At 49.8% G+C, this 25,428-nt stretch overlaps 1 protein-coding gene across 2 annotated transcripts in view; it reads left to right on the top strand.

Annotated features, from left to right (window-relative positions):
* AP3B2 (adaptor related protein complex 3 subunit beta 2) overlaps positions 1 to 25,428 on the top strand; it is a 31,556-nt gene that overhangs the window by 4,469 nt on the left and 1,659 nt on the right. Inside the window, exons 2-24 of one of the 2 annotated variants that reach the window (XM_031440644.2) lie at positions 3,654 to 3,729; positions 3,874 to 3,948; positions 4,231 to 4,326; positions 8,823 to 8,983; positions 9,230 to 9,296; positions 9,394 to 9,576; positions 9,670 to 9,953; positions 10,207 to 10,261; positions 10,618 to 10,689; positions 11,996 to 12,058; positions 12,398 to 12,530; positions 12,805 to 12,914; positions 13,553 to 13,729; positions 18,914 to 19,100; positions 20,339 to 20,457; positions 20,952 to 21,060; positions 21,425 to 21,548; positions 21,881 to 22,061; positions 22,203 to 22,263; positions 22,593 to 22,699; positions 22,902 to 23,130; positions 23,525 to 23,609; positions 23,836 to 23,933. In XM_031440644.2, coding sequence (XP_031296504.2) covers positions 3,654 to 3,729; positions 3,874 to 3,948; positions 4,231 to 4,326; positions 8,823 to 8,983; positions 9,230 to 9,296; positions 9,394 to 9,576; positions 9,670 to 9,953; positions 10,207 to 10,261; positions 10,618 to 10,689; positions 11,996 to 12,058; positions 12,398 to 12,530; positions 12,805 to 12,914; positions 13,553 to 13,729; positions 18,914 to 19,100; positions 20,339 to 20,457; positions 20,952 to 21,060; positions 21,425 to 21,548; positions 21,881 to 22,061; positions 22,203 to 22,263; positions 22,593 to 22,699; positions 22,902 to 23,130; positions 23,525 to 23,609; positions 23,836 to 23,933 — 2,852 coding nt within the window. Of the gene's footprint in view, positions 1 to 3,653; positions 3,730 to 3,873; positions 3,949 to 4,230; positions 4,327 to 8,822; positions 8,984 to 9,229; positions 9,297 to 9,393; positions 9,577 to 9,669; positions 9,954 to 10,167; positions 10,262 to 10,617; positions 10,690 to 11,995; positions 12,059 to 12,397; positions 12,531 to 12,804; positions 12,915 to 13,552; positions 13,730 to 18,913; positions 19,101 to 20,338; positions 20,458 to 20,951; positions 21,061 to 21,424; positions 21,549 to 21,880; positions 22,062 to 22,202; positions 22,264 to 22,592; positions 22,700 to 22,901; positions 23,131 to 23,524; positions 23,610 to 23,835; positions 23,934 to 25,428 lie in introns of both variants that reach the window. The other variant, XM_064480631.1, reaches the window with a different exon arrangement.

The raw sequence follows: 25,428 nt of genomic DNA, 5'->3' as shown, positions 1-25,428 counted from the left end.
GGGCAGTCTGGGTACCCCAGCATATGTCCTGGGTATGTGGAAGGCATTTGACATGGGCCCGTGGCATCTGTCATGGTGGTTGGGACAGCCGGGTGTGAGGAAGTCTGCTTTAGGGAACAGCCAGCTTTAAAGAGGCCTGGACAAACTCTGACTGGTCCCAGTGAAGTCACCCCACACTGACCAATGAGGACACCCACATGACTCCTCAAGAGGAAGTCAGAGGATCTGTGACACTAGATTTGTTTGATCTTAGAAGCCTATATTTATCATGAAGAATCTCAAATCGGAGTCCACAGGCCATCTTGGTGAATAAGACTGGAGTGACCCAGTTTTGTCGAAAACGTGTGTGTGTGTGGTGTATGTGTGGTGTGTGTATCTATGGAGGGACTGTATGTAGGGTATGTGCATTGTGTGGGCTGTGCATGTCTAGTTCAGGGTTTGGGGGGTATGGAGAGGGCTTGTGGTGGTATGTGTCTATGGGTGTCTGTAGGGATTTGTGGGTGAGGTGTGTGTGTCCACAGGTATGTGGGTTTATGTGTTGAGAGTGTTTTTGTGGGAAGTGTCTGTATGTGTCTATGACTGTGTGTGTTTCTGTGGGGATTGGGGGGGTGTGTCTGAAAGGTTTTTTGTGTGGTGGGGGTTTATGAGTGGATTATATGTGTCTGGAGGGATGTAGGTGTGCTTTGGGGGTATGGTTATGTCTGGGGGTGTAGGTATGTCTGTGGGGGAGATATGGGAGTTTATTGGTGGCACCAGCGTTCAGCGGGGGTCTTGGTGTGTGTAGGTATCTGTGGGGGTGAGTTGGCTGGGGCATGTGTGGAAGATCCTGGGGGGGTGCAGTGGTGTGCGTTTTTTTACCAGGGAAGGTGACATCCAGCTCTGTCATTCTTCCCACACCTTCAGTGCTGCCCAGGTCCAGCTGAGTGGTCTGTACCTCTGTCCACAGCCACATGTCCTGAGCTCAACACGCCTAGGAATTGACCATCTGGTTTGTGTTTAGGACAGTGACAAGGTGATTATCTTCTGACCTTGGCATGGCCATAGGGAGTAGAAAATGTCCTCTGGTTTGGGGGACATCCCAAGTTTAGAGCAACATGAGTGGGTCTGGACATCTTCTGCCCTCATCTGACTACCAGCAAGTCTTCTGTGTTCTGGAAGGCATCAAAACTTTATTTTGCTTTCCATAATAAATTCTTCAGGAAAGACACTTTTTAAATCCTTGAACATCAATTTCTTAGCACTCCTCCTGTCTTTTCTGATTTTATCTCTTAAGCATTCACAGGTTTCTATAAAATGCAGCCCTGTGACTAGGTGTGTGTTAGATTCTTCTCTTCCTGTTAGTATTTGTCACTCATCCTGCAGCATCAGCACTGGTCACACTTGCCTCTTTGTGACTATTATCATGCTCTTCCCTCTCCTAATATTGCTACCTCCAATTTCTGATTTTCTACAGCTTCTAAATGTTTCACTTCTGTAACTAACTGTATACACTGCTTTTTTAATTCATACCATTGGTGATACCTCTCTTGGCTGGGTTCTCATCCCTAGGTCAAAGCTGTGGGTTATCCGAATATCATCTGGGGATTAGAGAATGTGCAGGTCTCCATACAGAGCTGCTCATCACATTGTGAAGTTGTCTGGGCAACATATGAGTACATCAGTGGTCACACAGCTCTATCAGCTGTGTCCAGACACATTTTTTCATGGGGTTATTCACACTTCTCTGTTCACTTCTTTGACCACCAGCCCCTGGACCTCTGGGTATGGTTGGGCAGGTTGTTCACTGCACAAGGGTACATGGCCAGGGAATACCAGACCATGCTGCAATCACTGAATGGGGAACAACAGCTCAGAGCTATGTCTGCCTGGAGGGGCAAGTGGATGGTAGATGGGCTTGAAGCAGCCCTGACAATGAATATTGAATTTAGACCCTAAATTTACATCAATACTTTACCTCTTTTGAATATTAAACTTTTATTCACTATATCCCAAATATTTTCCTTTCTGTTGCTGTTATGGGCTGAACTGTGTCTCCCTCAAATTCATATGTTGAAGTCCTAACCCCTAGTATCTCAGAATGTGACTAAGTGAAGGTTGAGGAGCCTTTAAAGGGTTCCCCCCACCCAAATTTAGTTTAAGTTAAAAATAAAGTTAACATTAAACCTAGCCATCTTATTACTGATGACTTTATAACCTTGAAAATTAAAAGTTCCCCTTTTATATATAAAACTATATATATAATATAACTGTTAAATAAATGTGGACTTCATTTTGGTGTGAGATATGTAAACAAGTTAAATTATTTGCTACATGGCAGTTGTCCCAACAGCATTTATTTAAGGGAAGGACACAAAGGTTCTTTCTCTCATTGGTGAGTTTTTTGTTCCTAATGTATCAACTTAGATCCATTTGTGAAATTTCCGCCTATGACCTTTGACTTTATATTTTTAACTTGGTACCAGAGGGCTTTTATAATTGTCATGTTGTTTTGTGTTTTGAATTCCAGTAGGGTGAGTTGTCTGTCACTGTTCCGTTGTTCTCTTCTCTCCCTCCTCCCCAAATTCTTTGGAATTCTTACCTATTGATTTTGTTTCCAGATGAAATCTGCAGTCACTTCAGAAAGTTTGACAAAGGCCTCCATTGAAATTCAATTTGTATGTTGCCTTGGGGACTACCTTTATTCCCCTCTGCCATGTGAAAGGGGTTATTTATTCAAATTGTCATTTATTTCTCACATTAGGGTTTTATAACTTCCTTGAATGACTGTTGAATGTTGAATGACACATCTGGTGTTTGTTATAAGGCCATCTCAATAGACTCTGGAGCACCTAGGACCTGTCCAGTCCTTGAAATCAGCTCAATCTGTGGGGTCAGGGCCTGGGAGTACCCTCAGCCAGGGCACGGGTATCTGGCTCTTGTTTTGACACCCATCGGGTCCTTCTCATCTATCCAACTGGCCATTTCCTAGGCTGGGTTCCTAAATTTCCCACCCCAAACCCATCCTCTTATCTCCTGGCTACATTCGTTTTCCAGGGCTGCTGTAACCACAAACTTGGGGGCTTAGAACAACAGAAATTTATTGTCTCACAGTTCTGGAAGCTAGAAGTCCAAAATCAAGGTGTTAGCAGGATTCCCTGTAGGGGAATCCTGCCTCGCCCTTCCCAGCTTCTGGTAGTTTCCTGGCAATCTTTGGTGTTCATTGACTTGTAGATGTGTCACTCCAATCCTCTGCCTTCACAAGGCATTCTCCCTGAGGCCATGACTTTATATTTTCAACCTGGTACCATGGGCCATCTTCTTATAAGAACACCAGACATATTGGATCAGGGACTCACCTTACTCTAATGTTACCTCATCCTAACTAATTACAACTGAAACAATTCTATTTCCAAATAAGGTCACATTCTGGGGTACTCAGGGTTAGGACTTCAACATCTGTTTTGAGGGGGATACAATTCAGCCCATAACATTGGCTGGCCCACATGTTTCTCCTGACCCCAAGTTCCCTGATCTGTCCTTTACCACCTCCCCTTCTGGTTGGGTCCTGCCTGAACCTTCCATGCCCATGTCCCTTCTTTCTGCCTGGATCCTACTGATTGACAGCGCCCTCACCACCCTTGTGCCCTCAGCTGATCTCTTGTGCCTCCTGCCAGGCATGATGACCTGAAGGAGATGCTGGACACCAACAAGGATTCCCTCAAGCTGGAGGCCATGAAGAGGATTGTGGCGGTGAGGGCGGAAGGAGGGGTCCTTCCTTGGGGCGGGGGCCTGGGAATCAAAGAACATATGTCATTGGCTCCTTGTGGACCTTCCCCTAATGAGTGCTGGCCTCCTCCCTTTTCCTTCTCCCCCTACCTTGATCCTACCACCCAGATGATCGCCCGGGGAAAGAATGCCTCAGACCTGTTTCCTGCTGTGGTGAAGAACGTGGCCTGTAAGAACATAGAGGTGAGCGCTACCCAATGAGGGGTCTCTCATGCCCACCTCCACCAGGAATAAACTGGAGCTGATTGGGGGTGAGGAAGGGAACCCTCCAGCCCCTGGGGGCCTGATCTGCTCAAAAATGTCCTTGGTCCAGGAAAAGGCACGGTCTACATGTCCCTGAACTAGATGTGCATTAGAGTGAAGGAGCCAGGGTTCACCCAGGATGCTCTCCCCATGGCCAGCTGGGGTGATGACATCTCACGAGTGAGGGTACCAATCCCTTCTGAGAAACCCGCTCTTCCCCAGGTGAAGAAGCTTGTCTACGTGTACCTGGTGCGCTACGCTGAGGAGCAGCAAGACCTAGCCCTGCTCTCCATCTCCACCTTCCAGCGTGGCCTAAAGGTCAGAGGGCTCAGCTTGCCTCCCTGGGGTCTGGGCCCCGTTGATGTTGTATTGCAGGAGTGAGCCCAGGAAGAGGTCTGAGCATGGGGGGCAGGCTCTGGAGGCCCTTTCCTAGCTGCCTAAAGTTGAGAGAGTCAGAGTTAGAAGAGCCTGTGCTTTGAGGCTGCCTCAGATATGAACCACCTGAGCTCCTGGTAATTGGCCCTCATCTCCACTGGTGTAAAGGAGTTGTGACCCACAGCCAGGCAGAAGTCAACCTGCTTAAGATAGGGTTCTGTGAGGTGCTGACCTGGATTCCTCACCTCTGGGTGACAAAGCCTTGGCACTGGCAGGGTCCCCTAGTCTAGGTCTCTGTGGAGAACGATGGCTTTGGAACTTTTTCACCTGGAACTTGGCAAGGAGGACAGAAGGGCTTACTGAAAACAAATGAGCTCCACCGAGAGGAAAATCACAAAGTTTACCAAGCAGGAGAGCAACACTAGATGTGGAAGTTAGGTCTGAGGGTCAGCACAGAGAACATAAAGATAGAACCAGTCCATTTTCAAGAAGGTCAGTACAGCCGATTGTTCCTGGAGAATTGGAACAAATTGATTATTCTGTTTAGCACCAGAAGAAGTAGTTTACTTGCCTTAGATGCCCCAATGTATGCAAAATATTTGCCTTTAAAGACCTGGATCACATTTGTTGTGGTGAAATGCTCTTTGAGGCAGGCAGAACTTGACATCACCTAAGGGAAGAAACAGTATTCTAGAACAAAGATTCAAGTATTCTAGAATGGAGTGGAGGCTGAATCCCCCCACACTATATAAACTGAATATTCTCACCTCTTGTTTTGTATATTAAATGCATGCATGACCCCCTCCACTGGGTGCTTTTCTGGTTAGTATAAGATAATCTCCAGGGTACAGAAGCCAGCATTCCCACCACTCTGTTCTCTCTCCAAATCAGACTCTTCAGCGCGGATTACAGCCATTAACGCCCCCTAGTCTTCCCACACATTTAGTTCAAATTCTTATGAGAGAGATTCAGAAAGGTCCAGCTAATCTTTTCATGTTCAGCTGATTCTGTAGGTTGCTGAGCAGCCTGAGAGTTGACTGCCCAAACCCAGGGCTCACGCCTGGTTTAGTCTGCTGTGTCTGGCAGGAGGGGAAGACAAAGTCTGCTTCTCCAAGCTGGGGAAGAAAGCATGGGCATGTGCATACGCTGTTCTTTAATTCAGCAAATACTTGGATATCTCTGTGCCACTCATTGTGCTAGGTTATTTGTGAAAGTCAAAATCATAGGATCTATCTGTCTCAGATTGATTTGAATCGGGGTTAAATCATTTTATAAGAACCATTCTGGTATTTGTGTACAGATTTTTACACTGACCTGAAGTTCCTATAGTCTGCCCTTGTTCCCTTTTTAGAAAACCAGAGCTCATTCAGTCCAACTCAATGCAATGATTTCTCTAGAACAGTGGTCAGCAAACTTTTTCTGTATACTGCCAGGAGATGGTAATTTAGACTGTTCAGGCCATCCAGTCTCAACCTTGCAACTGCTCCCCTTTGCTCTTGTAGTGTGAAAGTGGCCATAAATGAGTGGGCATGGCCATGTTCTAATACATTCTTATTTATAAAAAGCAGAAGACATATTCGGCCGGAGGACTGTAGTGTGCCAACCTTTGCCCTAGAACAAAGGATCATCTAGAGCAAATGATCTCTGACAGGTCACCTCCAGCGATAGAGCCCTCACTCCATCTTAAATTACAACTGTTTTTTCTTTTTGTTTTGATTGAAGTATAGTTGACTTACAATGTTATATTTGTCTCAGGTGTACAACCTAGTGATCCCATATTTGTATAGTAGCTTATGCTCCTTAAAGTTATTATAAAATATTGGCTGTATTCCCTGTGCCTTACGTTACATCTTTGTATCTTATTTATTTTATACCTACTAGTTTGTACCTCTTAATCCCCTTCCCTTGTCTTATTCCTACCCTTACCCCCTTCCCACTGGTAACTACTAGTTCTCTGTATCTGTGAGTCTGTTTCTGTTCTGCTCTATTAATTTGTTTGTTTCATTTTTTAGATTCCACAAATAATGAAAACATAGTATTTGTCTTTCTCTGACTTATTTCTCTCATAATACCCTCTGGGTCCATCCATGTTGTTGCAAATGGTAAAATTTCATTCTTTTTATGACTGAGTAATATTCCATTGTGTGTGTGTGTGTGTGTGTGTGTGTGTGTGTGTATTACATCTTCTTTATCCACTCATCTGTTGATGAACACCTATGTTGCTTCCATATCTGAGCAATAATGCTGAGATAGCAATAACCATATCTTGTAAATAAGGCTACTATGAACACTGGGGTCACATTCCTTTTCAAATTAGTGTTTTCATTTTCTTTGCATATGTGTCCAGGAGTGGAATTGCTGGGTCATATGGAAGTTCTGTTTTTAATTTTTTGAGGAATCTCCACACTCTTTCCCATGGTGGCTACACCAATTTACATTCCCACCAACAGTGCAAGAGAGTTCCCTCTTCTCCACATCCTCTCCAACATTATTATTTGTTATCTTTTTGACCATAGCCATTCTCACAGGTGTGAGAGGATTACAACTTTTTAAAAAAAAAAAAATTATATCATTTTGAAACTTCCATAGCTGTAGTTTTTAAAAATTTATTTCAGACCTGCAAAAGGCATAAAGAATAATGTAATGAAATATATACCCAGCATAGGAAATGAAAGATTTATCGAATAGCCAGAGCCCCCTATGTTCCTTCCTCTGTTTTTCATTCATATGCACGTTTTATTGTTTTACTATTTATTTAGATATTCCTAAATAATATATAACATTGTTTTGTAAACAGTACCTTATATGTATTCCTCTAAAACTCATTTTCTCTTTGTTATTGTTACTGTCTGGGGGGCTCTCCTACACTTCAGACTCAGCCTTTTCCATCAGCCTAGGCTGAGGCTATGTTTGCTTTCTTAGCAGCCCACTTATGTTGTTGGCTCAATTCAGACAAACTTCCAGTTGGCAAGCAGATAATCCAGGTCTTCCTACATCCTGTCTATGCAATTGGTCCCTTGAATTCCCTGTGAAATTCTGCTATATTTCATTTTACAGGTTTAGCACAGGATCCAAGCCAGGGTGATTCTGAATCTGAATTTTGTCCTGATTTTGTGTCTTCCTCCAAAATGTTGATAAGCTATTCAGACAAAGGCAACAAACGATGAGTCCCGTATATCATGTTTCTAGGTTGACACCGATCTGTTAGTAAAACTTACCCCAGTTACTACATTTTACCAAACTGTTGATCCACCTCACTGTGCAGTCAGCCAGCATCATCCTATCTTGTTAGGAAAGATCTTATTCAACAGCAAAATAATTTCTCAGTATCTTTCATGTGCAAAGGGCTGTGGTTATTCAGAGATAAAGTAGACGTGAATTCTGCTCTTAAAATGCTTACATGTTAAGTGAGACAGAAGACTGGCATCAAAAATGGCAATCCAGGAAATGCTGTGAGAGACTCTTACAAATGCTTTTTTTGCTGAAATCAAGGTACATAGTGTTTATATCTATCAGCCTAATTACCCTGTCAAAAAGGAAAATGGATTTGGGGGTGGATTAACTTCCTGTGAGTCCATAATTATTTTCAAGGAAAATGTTTTAAAAAAGAGGATAATAGGTTTTAGCAGTGAATGTGATATGATTTGACCTTAAGAAAATAGACTTCTGCTTTTTAATTAGGTGCTTCTAAACCATCTACTTAAAACTCAATTCCAGAATTTTGTCAGGGATTACCATCATTTTCACTTGTAATTTTGTGGATCTTCTCTTTCTCCCTTTTAGAAAATCAGGGTAGCTTCTATCCTTTAGTGTTCCAGCACCTCTCCCACTGTCCACCATCCTCCAAGATTAACAGTAATTTACAGCTTCTGCTGTTGCTATGCCATCCCATGATTACAGTACACTGTCTGAGGCTCTTCTCAGGTGTCTGTAGGAAGCAATAGGAGCAAAGAGGCGGGGCCTACACACCTATTCTCTTTTCAATACTGTGGAGAATGAGGAAGAAGGGCAGCTTTTGAGGGGCTGCTGGGAGAGAGGGCTGTAAGGATGAACTCTTTGGAAGGGAGACCAGTTTGCATTTGCTGGCAGTCACCTCCAGTGGAAACACAAAGACGTCCTCCCCCTTCACACACACCCCTCAGGAACAGGAGGTGTGTTTCAAGAACTTTGGGTATTTGGAAATATTGTCACTCTTCCTGAAAGCGAAGCAGCCCAGTGCCACATCAGTTCAGGTATTGGATTTCTGTAGCGAGGCCAAGAGTCGGTGCCCTCAGGCAGTGCCCCCAGGTACCCAGCACTAGCACATCATCCAGGCTCAAGACAGCAGTCAGGGAAGTAAGAGCTGGTGTTAACTAGGAACAGTGAGTTCCATAGGTGTGGCCTCTCCCATCGGGCCACCTGCTGCCCTCCCATGGCTCTGCCTCCACCTCTGTCCTTAGGATCCCAACCAGCTGATTCGTGCCAGTGCCCTCCGCGTCCTCTCTAGCATCCGTGTGCCCATCATAGTGCCCATCATGATGCTGGCCATCAAGGAAGCTGCCTCAGATATGTCACCCTACGTGAGGAAAACAGCTGCCCATGCCATCCCTAAGCTCTACAGGTATACCTCAAGCCCCCGGCCCTCACCTGGCCTCTCCCAAGTCTTGCAGGCTGCCATCTTAAAAAAAACTCTTCAGATGGTTTGAGATAGTTTGGGGGAACTGACAGATGGAGGACACTGGAGGCAGTGGCTCATACCTCTTTGTGAATAGGGTTGGGGTGAGGGAGGTGAACACAACTTGGGCAGATATTGGGAAGGCTGGAGATGGGGGGAGGGGCAAATTCTTCTCAACAATTTCTCCCTCAGTTTGGATTCTGACCAGAAGGACCAGCTGATAGAGGTTATTGAGAAGCTTCTGGCTGACAAGACCACGGTGCGTATATAGGCGTACAGGGTTGCGTGGAGGAAAGGTGCCAGGCAGAGGCCTTTCTGTCCCCGTTCATGCTTTTTTGCCTTTATCGGTTCCCCAGCTGGTGGCAGGCAGTGTGGTGATGGCCTTCGAGGAGGTGTGCCCGGAGCGCATTGACCTGATCCACAAGAACTACCGGAAGCTCTGTAACCTGCTTATCGACGTGGAGGAGTGGGGCCAGGTGGTCATCATCAGCATGCTCACCCGCTACGCCCGCACGCAGTTCCTGAGCCCCACTCAGAACGTGAGTGGGCGGGACCCCCACCCTCGCCCGGCAGTGTGGGTAGGAGGGTCGCCTGGAGGAGGTGCCCAGTGCCCCACCTGTCTCCCTCTCCAGGAGTCTCTGCTGGAGGAGAACCCTGAGAAGGCCTTCTACGGCTCCGAGGAGGATGAAGCCAAGGGCCCGGGATCGGAGGAGGCGACCGCCACTGCTCTGCCCGCCCGAAAGCCCTACGTCATGGACCCCGACCACCGGCTGCTGCTGCGCAACACGAAGCCGCTGCTGCAGAGCCGCAGCGCCGCGGTGGTCATGGCGGTGGCGCAGCTCTACTTCCACTTGGCGCCCAAGGCGGAGGTGGGCGTCATCGCCAAGGCCCTCGTGCGCCTGCTGCGCAGCCACAGGTGGGCGCCCGCCCCTCCCACACCCGGGGGCTGGGCCCGGGCCTGCCCCGCTTCTCCCGCACCATAAACGCATCACACCACGGGCCCTAGCCCACCAGCTCCCGCGCTGACCCCAGCCCTGCCCTCCTCCCACCGGTGCCCTCCTCACACTGCTCCTCTCCTCCCTCCTATTTGGCTCTCCTCCCTTCTCTCCACCTGCTGCCCCTCACCCCAGCCGAGGGGCCCAGGTACCTCTGACCCCTCCTCTCCACAGTGAGGTGCAGTACGTGGTGCTCCAGAACGTGGCCACCATGTCCATCAAGCGCCGGGTGAGCAAGTGACCAAGGTCTGCCCTGGCAGTCCCGGGGCTGGCTCCTGCGAGGCTGAGGGCACGGGGGTGGGCGGAGGCAGAATGGGAGAGTGCTTTGGCTGTGCAGAGCATGGGGAGGGGAGACCCCAAAAGCAAGTGGAGAAGCAGAGCGTGGATCCCGGGGCCGCTGAGGGAGGAAAGCCCGGTGAAGGAAGACCGGGTCAGGTGTGAGGAGGAGGGAAGAATGGAGGAGTGAAGGACAGTTAGGGGAAGAAGGGTACTGGGCCCTGGGGCAGGAGAGGAGTGGGGTGCCCTGGAGGAGAAGCAGGTCTACGGCTGCGGTGGAGCTCCCTGGGGCTGCCTCTCTTGTGCCAGGGTATGTTCGAGCCGTACTTGAAGAGCTTCTACATCAGGTCCACCGACCCCACCCAGATCAAGATCCTAAAGGTAAGTGATGGACAGAAGTGGATGTGGCCTTTCTGCCTCCACCCCCACCGACCCACTCAAATATCCACTTGGCCACCTTGGTGCCTGCCTAATTCTGGCACTGCTGTTCCAGTCACAAATGTTTGCCCAGGAAGCCAAGTGAATGAAAGCAGGGGGACAGGGCCAAAGGAGCCGCCCTTTGCCTGATACATGTTGTACACCTGCCACTTGTCACATATGAAGTAATTTAACTTTCATGAGAACCTCAGGAGGTGTACATTCTCTCCACTTTATAAAAATGTAGACTCGGGGAGGTGAGATAACTAGCCAAGTTCAGGTCTGCTGACTCCGAAATTCATACTTTCCCATTATAGTCTGTCTCCCACCCACTGTGTTATCACTCCCACACGCCTACCCCCTTAGGCTGTTGTGCAAACATACACCCACAGGAAAAGTGGCAGGAGCCCATACTCACCTTCTATTCCTGCTCTCCTCATTTTTGAGTGACTTCATTCAGCAGCAGTTAATCCTCCTAACCCTTCTGAACACCTACTGTGTGTCTTATGGTTAGACTGAGGGGTACAACAGACAGCAAACTAGTCAGGCACCCCGCCTTGTGGAGCTTACAGTCTGGCTGGGGTGAGGAGGAGACATTGAGCAGCTAATCACAAAACATAGGTAAAAATCCACTTGCAAAATATATGAAGGGAAAGTGCAGAGAGCTATATAGGAGCAGAAAGAGGAGGGCCTGATCTAGTCTCATGTCAGGGAAGTTTTCCTTCATGAGATGAGGCTTGAGCTGAGACCTGAGAAATGAACAGGAAGTCTCCAGGTAAATGCAGGGACAGGAATGGGAAGACGTGCTCCACACAGAGGAAACAGCATCTGCAAAGGCCATGAGGCAGGAGAGGTCTGACTGACAGTCTGTCTGCCTGGGGCAGGGAGGGTAAGGAGGGGAATGGTGGGACATCAGAGGTGGACAGCGGTCAGACCATTTGGGGACTTACAGGCTGTGGTAAGGACTTTGGTCTTTATCCTAAAAGCAATAGGAGGCTTTGCCTTTTTCTTGGAGGTAGAGAGGTGACATGATCATACTATAAGCACATTCTATCAGGGAGTCCATTAAAGATGTAAACTGGTCATGCTACATTTTGGACAAGTTTCATGATTTATCAGTTTCCTCACCAGTCTAAGGATGATGCAGGGCTGTCCTGCCTGAGGATCGTTTTCTTGTGAAGTGTGTTTGGAAGAAGTGTGTTTGGAATGAAGGGTTGTGAAAGCACAGAAAACCCACTAGCCATGCTGCCCATTTTCTGCCTCCCTGCAGCTCGAAGTGTTGACCAACCTGGCCAATGAGACCAACATCCCTACTGTCCTACGGGAATTCCAGGTATGGGTCAGGGGTCAGCTCACGGCCAGAGGGGCCTGGGAGAGTTGCCCTACAGCTCCTTGTGCTCAGTGAGAAATTGTCCTGGTGGGTCAGACCTCTTAGGGGCCCAAAGTGGAGAAACTGCTATCTTAGCTCCCCTCCCAATGCCTTCTGCTGGCTTTGGGTTAGGGAATCACTGAGTAATGGGAGAGGATGTCACTCCTTTTCATGGAGTTTATTCTCTGGCATGATGAGTCATTGAATGAGGGGTAACAGCTTTCTGGAAGGTCACCCTCAGGCCTGCAGTCACTGCCGAGTTAGGCCTGAGGAATGAGGGGTCACTGTTGTGGTGTCCCACAGACCTACATTCGCAGCATGGACAAGGACTTTGTGGCAGCCACGATCCAGGCCATTGGACGCTGTGCAACTAACATAGGCCGAGTCCGTGACACCTGCCTCAACGGCCTGGTGCAGCTGCTATCCAACCGTGATGGTCAGTGTTTGTGTCTGAGTGTCCAGCTTTAATGACTAGTGGGTGTCTGCCTGCATGTCTGACTCTGATGGCCAGTGTCTGTACAGGCAGTGTGTGTTCACCAGTCTGTCTGCCTCACTTGGTGTGTAAGTGCTCCTACACCTCTGAGGGAACCCGCAGAAGTACAGGAGGTTGACGAAAAGAGTCAAGGGCCTGGGGACATCACAAGTGCGTCTGCCTACCTGTGTGTGATCGTCTGACTCTCCTCTCCACACGCTCATTTCCTGTTCCACAGAGCTCGTGGTTGCAGAGTCAGTGGTTGTCATTAAGAAGCTGCTGCAGATGCAGCCAGCACAGCACGGAGAGATCATCAAACACTTGGCAAAGCTCACAGACAACATCCAGGTGAGGGAGTAACCCCATATTTCCCTCCCCCACACCAATATCCTCCCCATGATTTTAAGACCCTATAGTTAAACACTGGCCTTAATAAAAATAAGCTTCCAGATCTTCCATACTGGCTCTGAAAGGTCTTCAGGTGGAAGAAGGGGATAGATGAGCCATGTGACCCTGATTCGCCTTCCCTTTGGGAATCCCTTGCTGAACTCCATCCACGGTCTGGACCACCGCTCATGTTTTCTCCAAAGCTCTGGCCCAGGGTGGCCGATTGACAAATCATGTGTTTTTCTGTTAGACTGCCAAGTTGAAACATTCAAACAAGGAGTTCCTGAAGATTCAGGAAGAATAACTTGGCAGTTAAGCATTAAGGGTACAATGGATCCAGAAAATCAATCTTCTATATCAAACCATGACTGAACTGGGGGCTTGAAGGCTCTGCTCATGCTAACGAACCCTAGGGATGAAGGGGATGCTGCCCAGGAAATGCTTGCTGTATAATCTCTCTCCCACCACCTCCCACCCCCATTTCCAGAGAATCCCATGATACAATAGGTCAGCACAGATGGGAGGAGTGCCGGTTCCCTGGCAGGCCCTCCAACATTCTCACATTTACCCCAGTCCTAACTCCTCTCCCACACCCACAGGTGCCCATGGCCCGAGCCAGCATCCTGTGGCTCATTGGTGAATACTGTGAGCATGTCCCCAGGATTGCACCTGACGTCCTGAGAAAAATGGCCAAGTCCTTCACAGCAGAGGAGGATATTGTTAAGCTGCAGGTCATCAACCTGGCAGCCAAGCTCTACCTGACCAACTCTAAGCAGGTAAAGATTGCAAGATGCTTCCTCAAACATTCTGGGCCCCAGAAGTGGGGGGCCCTCACCAGGTAGGCATGAACTCTAGCACCTCTTTCTGAAGAGGGAGCTCAGGGCAGGTGGCTGGTCTGCCCAGGTAGCCAGTGTTTTCCCAGTGTCCACAGCTCCTCTGGGGACCCAAGGGCCTGGTGGGCGTGGTGCAAGAGGCTCTCTTTTGGGGTTGTAACTTCCAGTCTATCAGTGGGAGTGTCCCTACCTGCTGCCTTTGGAACACTGTGGCCAAGGGGAGGGGCCGGCAGGGACAGGCACTGATGGGAGACTCTGTGTCCCAGGAGATGTGGTCTGTACTTCCTCTGGAAGCTTGGTGATGCTTAGCTAGTCTGTGCCAGGGGTAAGAGGGCAAATTTGTGCTCAGCCTTGGGTGGTATTGGCAGCCATTGTCATTCCCAAGGTGAAAGGTTATAAGAGGCACTGTAGCCAAGGACATGGCTCAACTGAGCTGAAATACCAGGATATTAAGTCTCTTGAGTGTCTGACATCCTCTGAGATGGTCCCAGGAGATTCTGCCAAGAAAAAAGTATAATGTGCAGAGCTTTCCAAGGTACTGGGGACACCAAGCACTATGACAGTTCCCACAGTCACTGCCCCACTCAGTTAGTCAAGACCAGGGTTGGCAAACTACCGTCCATGGGCCCAATCTGGCCTGCTGACTGTTTTCGTAAATAAAATTTTATTAGGACACAGCCATGTTCATTCATTTGTTTATTGTCTGTGGATGTTGTAGTTGCAGCAGAGTCCACGTGGCCTGCAAAGCCTAAAATAGTTACTCGGCCCCTTGATAGAAAGAGTTTGCCAACCCTTGGAGCAAAGCATCTGGGCCACACCCTGGAGACTGTGACATCCCTGCTGGCCTGAAGGTGGCCTCTTTGTCATTCTATGGGATGCTTTGGATGGTGGCACTAGTGCTTCATCAGCGGCTCCTTTGATCCATGGTGGCCAGAGTGGGTCAAGCTGGGAGGCAGGGCTGTCACGTGCTGGGACTCTTGTCAGGTGGTGGAAATGACAGCCTCTGTCTGGAAGCAATGAGGGGCTGGGTCTGTGGGTGTCACTACCGTGGGAGAAGCAGATTGGAGACAGAAAAGTTAGAGGGAGCACCACGGGGAAGCCTTCAGTCATCGAACAAATACTTGTGTGTCTCCTTTATTCAAATGGGAGGAAGAAGCAGGTGGGAGGAACATTTGAATAGATGAAGCAGCCTGAGTGGGTGGCTGCCCAAGTAGGTGGGCATCTGACAGGCTCAGGACTGAGCCAGAGTCCTGAGCCTGAGAATGGTGATGTGGGCATATTTTCATAAGCCTGGGTGTGCCCACGTGGCATTTCCCCCGAGTTGTCACTGTCAGCCGCATGTGCATTTATTCACTGATTTAATTAACATGCATTTCCTGAGCACCTACTATGCCTGGCACTGAGCTATGTCCTGGGATAATGACAGTGAGTAAGACATGTTTACTGGCCCCCAAACACTCATAGCCAAGTCGAGGAAACAGCACCATATGCAGAGCAATAAAGGGTGCGGTCAGGATTAGCACAGAGAGCTGTGGGTATATGGCTGAACCCCTTTCCTGGGCAGGACACAGGGGACCCAGCCCTATCAGGGCACGGATTAGGCTGTTTAGGCAAGTGGACACTGACCTCCAGGCACCCTTCACCTGAAGGTTGGTCCTTCCAGGCACAGGCCCCTTAGAATGGTTCTTTGACTCAATATAGAGAGCTTTCCTCTAACCTCCTACCCTCCTCTCTCTTCTCCCCTCCCAGCCTGTTCTGGGAGTAGTGGAGGAAGGGGAATTCTTGGCATACTAAGAGGGAGGTAGTTTGGATGTGCGCATGGCTATCTTTGCAAAAAAGCAGAGATACTTCCCCCATCACAGTACCATGGGTAACATTCTGGACCTGCCACAGGGCTTCAACAATCCCAGCCATCTCCCTCTCTTACTGACCCCCACTGCACACCAGATCCTGGCCCAGGCTGTGGTCAAGGAGAAGACCAAGGAGCTCTGCCCTTCTGTTCCTTAGCAGATAATCAGATACTAGGCCAGAGGCCACAAAGGCTCTAATAATAGATGCACTGAGAGAGTGCTGGGGGTGGCAGTGATAGTGAGGGTGGTTCTTGCAGCCACTTGGGGCAACTGTCTGGAATGCTTTTGGCAGGTGAGTTTGCTTTTGTATGCCTGGTGAGATATGTGGGAGGGGGGTCTGCTTAGGGCATGATAGGAACCGAAATCTGGCCTCTACAGTGGATGGAAGATTCTGATAAGTTCGGCAGTACTTTTTAAAAAGTTTGTAACTTTTTTTAATATGTCCTAAAACTAATGCATGCTCATCATAGAACATTTGGGAAATCCAGAAAAATATTAATTAAAGGTTTAAATTAGCCATAGATCTACTACTTAGAAAAGATCACCATTAATTTTATATTTCCTCAGCTTTAAAAAAAAAATTGATGCCTATATATAGTCATGCAGAAGTTGTACATTTGTGTCTTGTTCAATACATTAGTCTTTTCATTTCTGTTTCCTGCCAATACCTTGTATTAGAAAGTTGTTTCCCCATTCACATATGAATTAAAATTTTCATCCATTAATTTCCTCCAGATTTTTTTCTATTTTCATGTTTTTTAATCCACTGTATTAATTTTCTGTTGCTGTGTAGTAAGTTACCATAAACTTAGTAGCTCAAAACAACAAGTTTGTTTTCTATTTCTATGGGTCAAGAGTTCTAGATATGGTTTAGTTGGGTCTTATGTAAGACTACAGTTGAGGTGCTGGTCAAGTTGGGATTCTCAACTGGGGGCTCTGCTGGGCAAGGGTTCACATCCAGTTTCACATGGTTGGTGGCAGGATTCAGTTCCTTGCAGTGGCAGGACTGAGGCCCTTGCTTCTTGCTGGTTGGCAGGTGGAGACCACCCTCAGTTCCTTGCCACATGGGTTCTCCCAGCATAGCTGCTTATTTCTTCAAAGCTACAGGGAAAAAAGTCTCTGGAACCAGGCTGCTAGCAAGGCTGGAGTCTTATATAATGAAACATAATCATAGGATTACATTTCACTTCCCGGTCACTTTTGCCATATTCTATTGGTCAGGTCTTGCCCACACTCAAGGGGTGGGGATCAAGGCATGAGCATCAGGAGGCAAGGATTGCGGGAGAGGACCTAGGCATCTGTCTGCCTCATATCTGGAGCTAATTTTTATGCAGTGTGTCAGATGAGAATGTCTTTTAATTCATTTTATTTTTTTGAATAGCTAGTTTCCCCAGGATGATTTAATAGGTGTTTGCAAGGTAGCAGTTACATTAGCATAGGTTCTTGAAAAAGTATCAGTGTTCCCAACTTAAAATTCTCCCCGGCAGCTGGAGCCCACTGGTCAGTGGGAGACTTGTTCCATTCTTGGTCCAATGAAGCATGTTTCATAGGCCCTCTTGAGCAGCCTATAATTCCTGCACTCCTAGGCTGAGGTGGGAGGTGGAGGGGTGGGCCTGGGGTGCTGCAGACTGGTTGTCATAATCCCTGGGAAATGGGTCCTTAGGAGGGAGCAGGGTAATGAATTTGCTATAGGCAAATCCTGCAGTGTGGAGGAGGGTGGTCCAGTCCCTCCTTATGTTGGTTGTTGACAGATGGACAGATGGATCCAAGTCCTGAACACTTCTTTCCAGAACTAGGCAAGGATTTCGGGGGAGGGAGAAAGTCTGATCAGCCAGCTGGGAAGTCTGTGGAGGAAGATCAGCAGCATCTTACTAATGGACCACATTGATAAGGGCGCCCATTAGCCTTGGCTGGTGAGATGGTGTCTGGCCAAGGGAGAGGCAGGTCTGTGATGAAGTCCATTTTGATGGTGGCATCCTAGGGTAGTATGTGGTTCCGAGTACTTACCTATAATGGAGCAGCGTTGTAGATGGTACTATGCTGGAAGGGACTGAGCTGAACATGAAGTCCCCGTGGGTCATGCTGTATGTAGGAGTGGAACAGATGATTTTGGTTCAGCATCTTGGGGCTCTGTGCCTCATGGACATCTTTCTGATGCCCCTGCCAGATCACCTAGGTCATCCATGTCCAAGGCTAGATGTAACACTATGTAACCGTAAACCTCAGGAGTTGGTTTGCTGGTCCCCATTGCTCAGAATCTCCCCACGTACTCTGGCTGTGGTGACACAGGATGTATGTACTTGGTGGGTTTTGACTGTCTTGATCCTGAGGGATGGAGACCTGGATGAGGGCAGCCATGGATGGTGAGCAGTAGGGAGAAGCAGATAGAGTAGACTCTGGTGGGTCCAGGCCTGGATGCAGCATTGACTGGCTCCTTAACCTGGGAAAGTGACTTAATGAGTCTGCTTCTGTGTAGATGGGGCAATAGCACCCACCCCTCAGAAGGGTTGTGGAAATTACATTAGATAGTGAAACATTTAGCACAGTACTTGGCACTAGAGGATACTCCATAAATGATGGCCAGCACCCTCATTTTGTAAAGACAGGTTAGACTAGTCAGATCAGAGCAGAAGTTGAGGTTTGGGGTCCTGGAATATGGCTGCCTTGACTCCAGACTATGAACCCTATGTGACTTCAGCAAACCCATAGGCAGCTGCAGTTTGCTCTGATCTCGTTAGAATCTTCCAGGGGAGGATTATGGCCTCTGAGACCCCTGGGCTGCTCAGAATCTGCTCTGTGGATCAGTGGGGCCTTGCTGAGGGCATTCCTGTGTCCCCCTTTCTCTTCTTGTTGTATAATTTCCCCTGGGTGATGGAGCCTGGAAGCTGTGAGGTCCAGCAGAATTTTCCAGACCTTCACTCACTGTGGCACCCCAGCCCAGAGTAGAGGGGTTGGCCCAGCCTGGACTAGGTGGGGTAGGAACTGGGCCTGGGGCAGCAGGGACCACAAACCTGAGGAAGAATGGCATCCAGGGCCAAGAGGGAGGATTCCAAAAGGGCAGCCTCTTTTGCTGACTCATGGCAGTTATCAAAGCTGGGGTCAGGAGTCAGGGCCGGTGAGGTGAGAAAAGATGCAGGGTCTGACACAGTGGCAGGGTGGGAGGGAAAACTGGGTGGAGGCGGCACTGCTTGGAGCTGTTGGCTTAAAGAATCTGGCTCAGAGAGCTCTTGTGTCCCCACCTTCTGTGATGGCTGATGCCCCACCTCTTGTCCCCCAGACCAAGCTGCTGACCCAGTATGTGCTGAGTCTGGCCAAATATGACCAGAACTACGATATCCGAGACCGAGCGCGCTTCACCCGGCAGCTCATCGTCCCTTCGGAGCAGGGTGGGGCCCTCAGCCGCCATGCCAAGAAGCTCTTCCTGGCACCCAAACCAGCCCCAGTCTTGGAGTCATCCTTCAAAGGTGGGAGCTGAAATCAAGAGTAGCCTTCCTGGAGGAAGAGGAAGATTGGCTGGCACCCCAGTCCCAGACCTCCCCGCTGAGAGCTCTGTTTTAGCCTGGTGCCAGGCTCTGATGGGCAGGACTTCTGGAGACATGCCAGCCCTGTCCCTGGGGCCCAGCTCTTTGCCCAGCGTGCAGCATCGAGGGCTTGCTCCTTCACCCACTCACAGCCACCGCCAGCATCACCTCACCTGGGTCTCTCCTCTCCGGATCCCCTTTCTAGCCACCTCCCTGAGCAGGCTCTATATATCCAGATCTTGCATACCACGGGCCCAGGAAGACAGGAAGTAAAACACCATACAAAGGAGAGGTGTGGGTTTGTAAGGATCCCATGAAAACAGTTGCCAGCACTTGGTGGGCTGTCACTGGCGTTCAGCCCAAACCCTGGGCCTCAGGCCCTCAGCCTTGCCTCTTTTCTTGGGCTGGTCTCCCATGTCAAAGGCTCTGAGAGAGGCGGGGAGTGGGAGGGTCCTCCAGCTGGCTCTCTGGACCCAGGAACCTACCCAGGAGGGCAGCCTCCTTCACCAAGTTCGGTTCTCCTGCAGATCTTTTTGTTCTGCTTTTTCTCCTCCCTGGACCTCAGGAATAGGGAGATTCTGAGGGATGGGGCAGATGTGAAAACCTCCCAGGAGGAAGGGGAATGGTCCTTTTCTTCTCTCTAACACCATTCCCACTTACAAGTTTCTGCGTTGCCCTCCTCGGCCCTGACTCCCTCCCACTCCCTTTCGGACTGCTCACCCCTCCCCATGAAGTCTGGAGCCTGACCAGACACACCTCCCTGCCCCTTGACCTCTTATTCACAATTGCTACCCTGGTCCCAAGTAGGCCTCCTTCCTGAGCTTGACTTACAACAGCACAGTCCCCACTGCCCTGGAAGAGAAGCCTCACTCACATTTCTGCATCCCCAGCAGGTAGACCTAGGAGGACAAGCCAGCAGCAGCTCTGAGCTGAGTCCCCTCCTGCCCTCCTCTGCTCCTGTCCTTCAGCCCTGCTCTAGCTGGGCCATACAACCTTTTTTCCAGCATATGGGCCTGAAGTTTCAGTCAGGGCAGAAGTACCATCAGGGGACACGACCACCCCTTTCTTCTGTCTAGCTAGGGGTTTCCAACCAGAATCACCACCCAGCCTCACCTAGGAAACAAGTCCCAGGGCAATTTCCTCACTGTCACCATTGGCTTGACCTCTTACCCTGTCCCCAGACCGGGACCACTTCCAGCTGGGCTCACTGTCCCACCTGCTCAACGCTAAGGCCACGGGCTACCAAGAGCTCCCAGACTGGCCAGAGGAAGCCCCAGATCCATCTGTGCGCAACGTGGAGGTCAGCAGGGGTGGAGGTCAGCAGGGGTGGAGGGTTGAGTTGTGTGTGCAGAGGGATAGACAGCAGGGAGCCCTGGGTGTGCCAGCCAGCCCTCCTGATACCCTCCCCATGCACAGGAAGAAGATCTCTCCCTTGTTGAGACCCACGTGGGCCTGTTGGGCGAATACACTGAGGTCCCCTGCCCCTGTGTGCTGTGTGCCCTCTGCTCCGTGTGCAGTGCTCTCTCCCACCCTGTGCTGCCCCCTCCCCTTCCCCTTGTGTGCTGCAGCCCTGTGCCTTCCCTATACCCTGTTTCTTCCTTGTTGGCAGTGCCCCTCTGTGAGCAGCATCCCCTTCCCTCTGTGGACAGTGCCCCTTCCCTCCCCTCCGTTATTCCCTCTTGGTGACAGGACCAGTTGGGGCCCCAAGAAGAGGCAGGGTGACAGATTAGAGGGCCTCATGCTTTCCCTCCCCCTCCCCACCCATCATTTAATGACCCCCTCCCCCATCTCCAGGTACCGGAATGGACCAAGTGCTCAAATCGGGAGAAGAGGAAGGAGAAGGAGAAACCCTTCTACTCAGACTCTGAGGGGGAGTCAGGCCCCACAGAGTCTGCAGACAGTGGTGAGGAGATGGCAGAGCTGGGGCCCTGTGCTCCTGCCCATGTGTGTGCCTTGTGGCTGGCTGACTGGAGCACGTGTGTGCTCATGTTTCATATGGTCATGTGTCCAACAGGGTGTGCACCTGCTTGAGTGCACCTGCACGTGTGTTTATGCACCTAAGGGATTGCATGTCCCAGATGCTTGTTCAGGTCTCTGTCCATCCAGGTCCATCTTTGTCCCAGGTGATCTAGTTGGCGTCTGGGACTGGGAGCAGGTTGAGGGTGTGGGAGGCTTACTGCTTCAGTGCTGAGTCTGAAGCTGGGCACCCAGGGAACCCTAGGAGTCCTGCACACAAGGGAGAGCAGCCTGAGATGGTCTATCCACAGACCCCGGGTCTGAGAGTGAATCGGACAGTAAGAGCAGCAGTGAGAGTGGCTCTGGGGAGTCCAGCAGTGAGTCTGACAATGAAGACCAGGAAGAGGACGAGGAGAAAGGGAGGAGTAGTGAGAGGTAAGATGACTGGGGGGCTTCCGGGGTCTCCCCAGGAAAAGAAGGGCTAATAGCCAGTTTCCTAAGAGCCCCTGAGCCTCCCCATGAGCTGATGGGCCTGCTGGTCTGCTCGCTGGAGGTCTCTGCGGCAGGCCTGCACCTTACGGGGGCAGCATGAAGAGCAGTCAGGACGGGGGCCTGAGCTGGCACAGGCCTAGGAGCTCAGGTGTGGACTCCACTGGCCCAGGCTCCCCACCCTCACCCCTGCTTTCCAAGGCTTTTCCTGCTCTTCTGTGAGGCATGGGGGAGCCATCCAGGCTGGGCCTGAGCCCCATTTGCCCCCTCTCCTCCAGTGAACAAAGTGAGGAGGAAGGTAAGAAGAAGATGAAGAAGAGGAAGAAGGTGTCAGAGGGACAAGGAGAAGGCTCGTCCTCAGACGAGGGCAGCGATTCCAGCAGCAGCTCATCAGAGTCTGAGATGACATCAGAGACTGAGGAGGAGCAGGTGGAACCTGCCTCCCGGAGAAAAAAAACAGTGAGAGCCTTGGGCAGAAAGGGGGTGGGCTCTTGGACCAGGGCCCTCCCCATCCTCTGGGCCAGGCCCAGGCATCTCCCCACAACCCAAACAGGCCAGGATAGTCCCTTTCCACACTCACATCCCACATTTCTCTTCCAGCCTCCCAGCAGCAAAAGTGCCCCTGCAGCCAAGGAGATCTCCCTGCTTGATCTAGAGGACTGTGAGTTTGGGTTGTAGAAGTCTTAGGGGAAGGATGCCTAGGTAATGTGACTTTGGAAGGTCCATGGGAGTTCTGAATTAGGTTTCTCAGAGCTTCAGGGTTGGGGGAGCAGACAGAACACATCTTCAGCCCTGAAAGGGCAGCAGGACAACCTCCCCAGGTGTGGGCTTGGGGTCAAGGGTGGGTATCCCTGCAGAGGCACCAGGCTGCCACGTACCTCGCTGTCCATGGTGCTGAACTGTCTGCTCCCTGAGCCTTGGGTTCCTGCTAGATCTGAGCCAATTCCACTTTGCCTCTCCCTCATCAGTCTTCCTCATATGTTCCCACAGTCACCCCTCCAAGTGTCCAGCCTGTGTCTCCTCCCATGGTTGTGTCCACCAGTCTGGCTACTGACCTGGAGGGCCTGACACTCACAGACTCTTCTCTGGTGCCCTCAGTGAGTGGGATGGGGAGGCACTGGGCTGAGGCAGGGACACATTTCTGTGCTGCATCCTATGGTATGGGTTTGTGTGAAGGGGGTGTGATGGATGGGACAGCTTTGAGTCCCTATTGCTGTGACCACAGGTGGGGACAAGGTTGGGACATGCTCTCTCCTTCTTGCTCATGTCTATACTTCCCCCACTCCTCCTCTCCTCTAGCTGCTGAGTCCAGTGTTGGGTGTTGGGAGGCAGGAGCTGCTGCACCGCGTAGCTGGCGAGGGGCTGGCTGTGGACTACACCTTCAGCCGCCAACCTTTCTCCGGGGACCCCCACATGGTGTCTGTGCACATCCACTTCTCCAACAGCTCTGATACCCCCATCAAGGGCCTGCATGTGGGCACCCCCAAACTGCCTGCTGGCATCAGCATCCAGGAATTTCCTGAAATCGGTGCGGAAGGTGGTGGAGAAAGAGGCTCCTGGGTGGAGTTGGTCTTTCTGTGGCTGTTGAGGCCCCCTCTGTGTCAGGCCAGGGTCTAAACTATAGGGGCATGGAGATGGCATCTAACACAGTCCATGCCCTGGTGGACAAGACAGACTAGAAAATGAGAAAGTCCATATCAGGGCAAGAGGTGCTTGAGGCTTGGTTGTTCCAGAACTGACTTAAATGGGGAAAGGTGTTTAGAATTTAGGAAAAAACCAAGAACAGTCTCCAAGGGCCCAGAAAGCCAGGATTCCATAGAGGGGTGGTCAGCTCTGGCAGTGGATGGGATAATGGGCCTGGGTTCCAGACCTGTCGTGATGGTGTCTCCTTCTCCCCCTTTCCCTGCCTCATACTGCTGCAGAGTCCCTGGCACCTGGAGAGTCTGCCACTGCTATCATGGGCATTAATTTCTGTGACTCGACCCAGGCGGCCAACTTCCAGCTGTGGTATGTGTCCAACTCATGGAAAGGGGTAGTAGGGTGGCTGGGGAGAGGTGGGGTGATAGTAGGTGGGGATACACCATGATCTGATGGGTCTGGAAGGCCTCCCAAGACCTCAGGTCTTACCTCCCTCTCCTGCTGCCTCTAAGCCCTGCCTCCAGGCAAAGTGGGAGGTGAGGGGAGAGATATTGGTCTCACTACCTCTCCCTCTGTCTCTTCCTACCCTTCCCAGCACCCAAACCCGACAGTTCTATGTCTCCATTCAGCCACCTGTTGGGGAGCTGATGGCCCCCGTGTTCATGAGTGAGAACGAGTTCAAGAAGGAACAGGGTGAGTGCTCCTGGGGGTGGGCAGGGAGAGCGTTCAGCACCACCCACTGGGGCTCATTCAGCTCCACCACACAGTCATGCTGAGGGAGCCCCAGCTCCTGCAGATCGAGGGAAGCCTCACAACTTGTGGCTCCAGGACGCTTCAGTGAGGCTTGGGAGAGAGTTGGGACTCAGCCAGGCAGAAGATTGTAGGCCAGCATTCCTACTGAGGGAAACATCATGAGTATGTGTTAGTGAAAGTTTAGAGGAAGAATGGAAGGGAGCAGTTTGCTTTGGGACATAGAAGTTCTTAGCATAGGGGAGTAGTGAGAACAAAGCTAAAAATATGTTTGGTCTAGTTTCTGGAAACCTTTAATGCTATGCTAAAGGGTTTCAGTCCAAAAATCCCAGAGCTGGAAGGGGTCACAGAAGGTCCAAGTCCATCGTTAGAGAGATAAGCACTATAGATTTCATTTTCCTAGCAGTGGAGGAGTCATTGAAGTTTTTTTGAGCAATGAGGGGGTCAGGTTCAGACCTCTGCTTCAAAAAGAGGAATTTGGTAACATTTACAGCTAAAACTGGAATTGAGAGAATCTGCAAGAGGAAAGTGGGAAGAAATATGGGGCTTCATGAATCCTGGCTTTAAGTTCTAAACTTGTCACTTGCTTGGTGTGTGGCCTTGGACTAAATTCTGTGACTAGTTATAAGGCTATTGCAGAAGATCAGATGAGAGATGATGAGGACCAGGATTAGAGCCATAGCAAAAAGAATGAAAGTCTGCAGTGGGGGAGAGAGAAGCCATTGGCATTTGCCCTAAGAAGGAGGAGAAGGAGACATATAAACTTACTCTAGAATGTCTGGCTTAGATGGTACGGAGAATGGCAGTGCTGTTCATCTAGACTAGGGGTCAGCCAACTCTTTCCTTAATGGACCATAAAACAAATGTTTTAGGTTTTCTGGGTCATGGTCTCTGTGGCAGTTCACTGTTGTAACACAGAAAGAGCCACAGGTAATATGTAAATGAATGTATGTGGCTGTACTCCAATAAAATTCTATTTGTGGACACTTACATTTGAATTTCATATAATTTTCACGTGTCATGAAATATCCATCTTTTGATTTTTTTCTCCAACACTTAAATATAAAAAAGAATCATGGGTCATGCAGGTGGTGGGTTGGATTTGACCTTGAGGCTGTAATTTGCCAAACTCCTGATCTGGAAGAAAGAATGGTAAGGGAGGGGGAAAGATCTTGGTTAGTTTTGGATAAGCTGCTTTTGAAATACATTTGGGAAGTTCAGGAGGAGGTGTTTAGTACACAGCTGAAAATGTGGGTCTGTGCCCAGAAAATACTCCTATGCCGGAGTCAGGAACACAGAGGTGATAATTGAAGCTGTGAATATGAGTGAGATCAGCCTGGGAGAGAGATGGGCTGGAAGATAAGAAGGCCAAGGACCTTCCTTGAGGAAAACCTGTGTTTTTCAGGAGAAAAAGGAGGGAAGGATAAGAGAAGGAACA

The sequence above is a fragment of the Camelus dromedarius genome, chromosome 29 (assembly GCF_036321535.1).
Source record: "Camelus dromedarius isolate mCamDro1 chromosome 29, mCamDro1.pat, whole genome shotgun sequence".
In the NCBI taxonomy this organism is placed as follows: domain Eukaryota; kingdom Metazoa; phylum Chordata; class Mammalia; order Artiodactyla; family Camelidae; genus Camelus; species Camelus dromedarius.
Note: the sequence above shows the minus strand (reverse complement) of the source record. Positions and strands in the feature narration are given on the sequence as shown.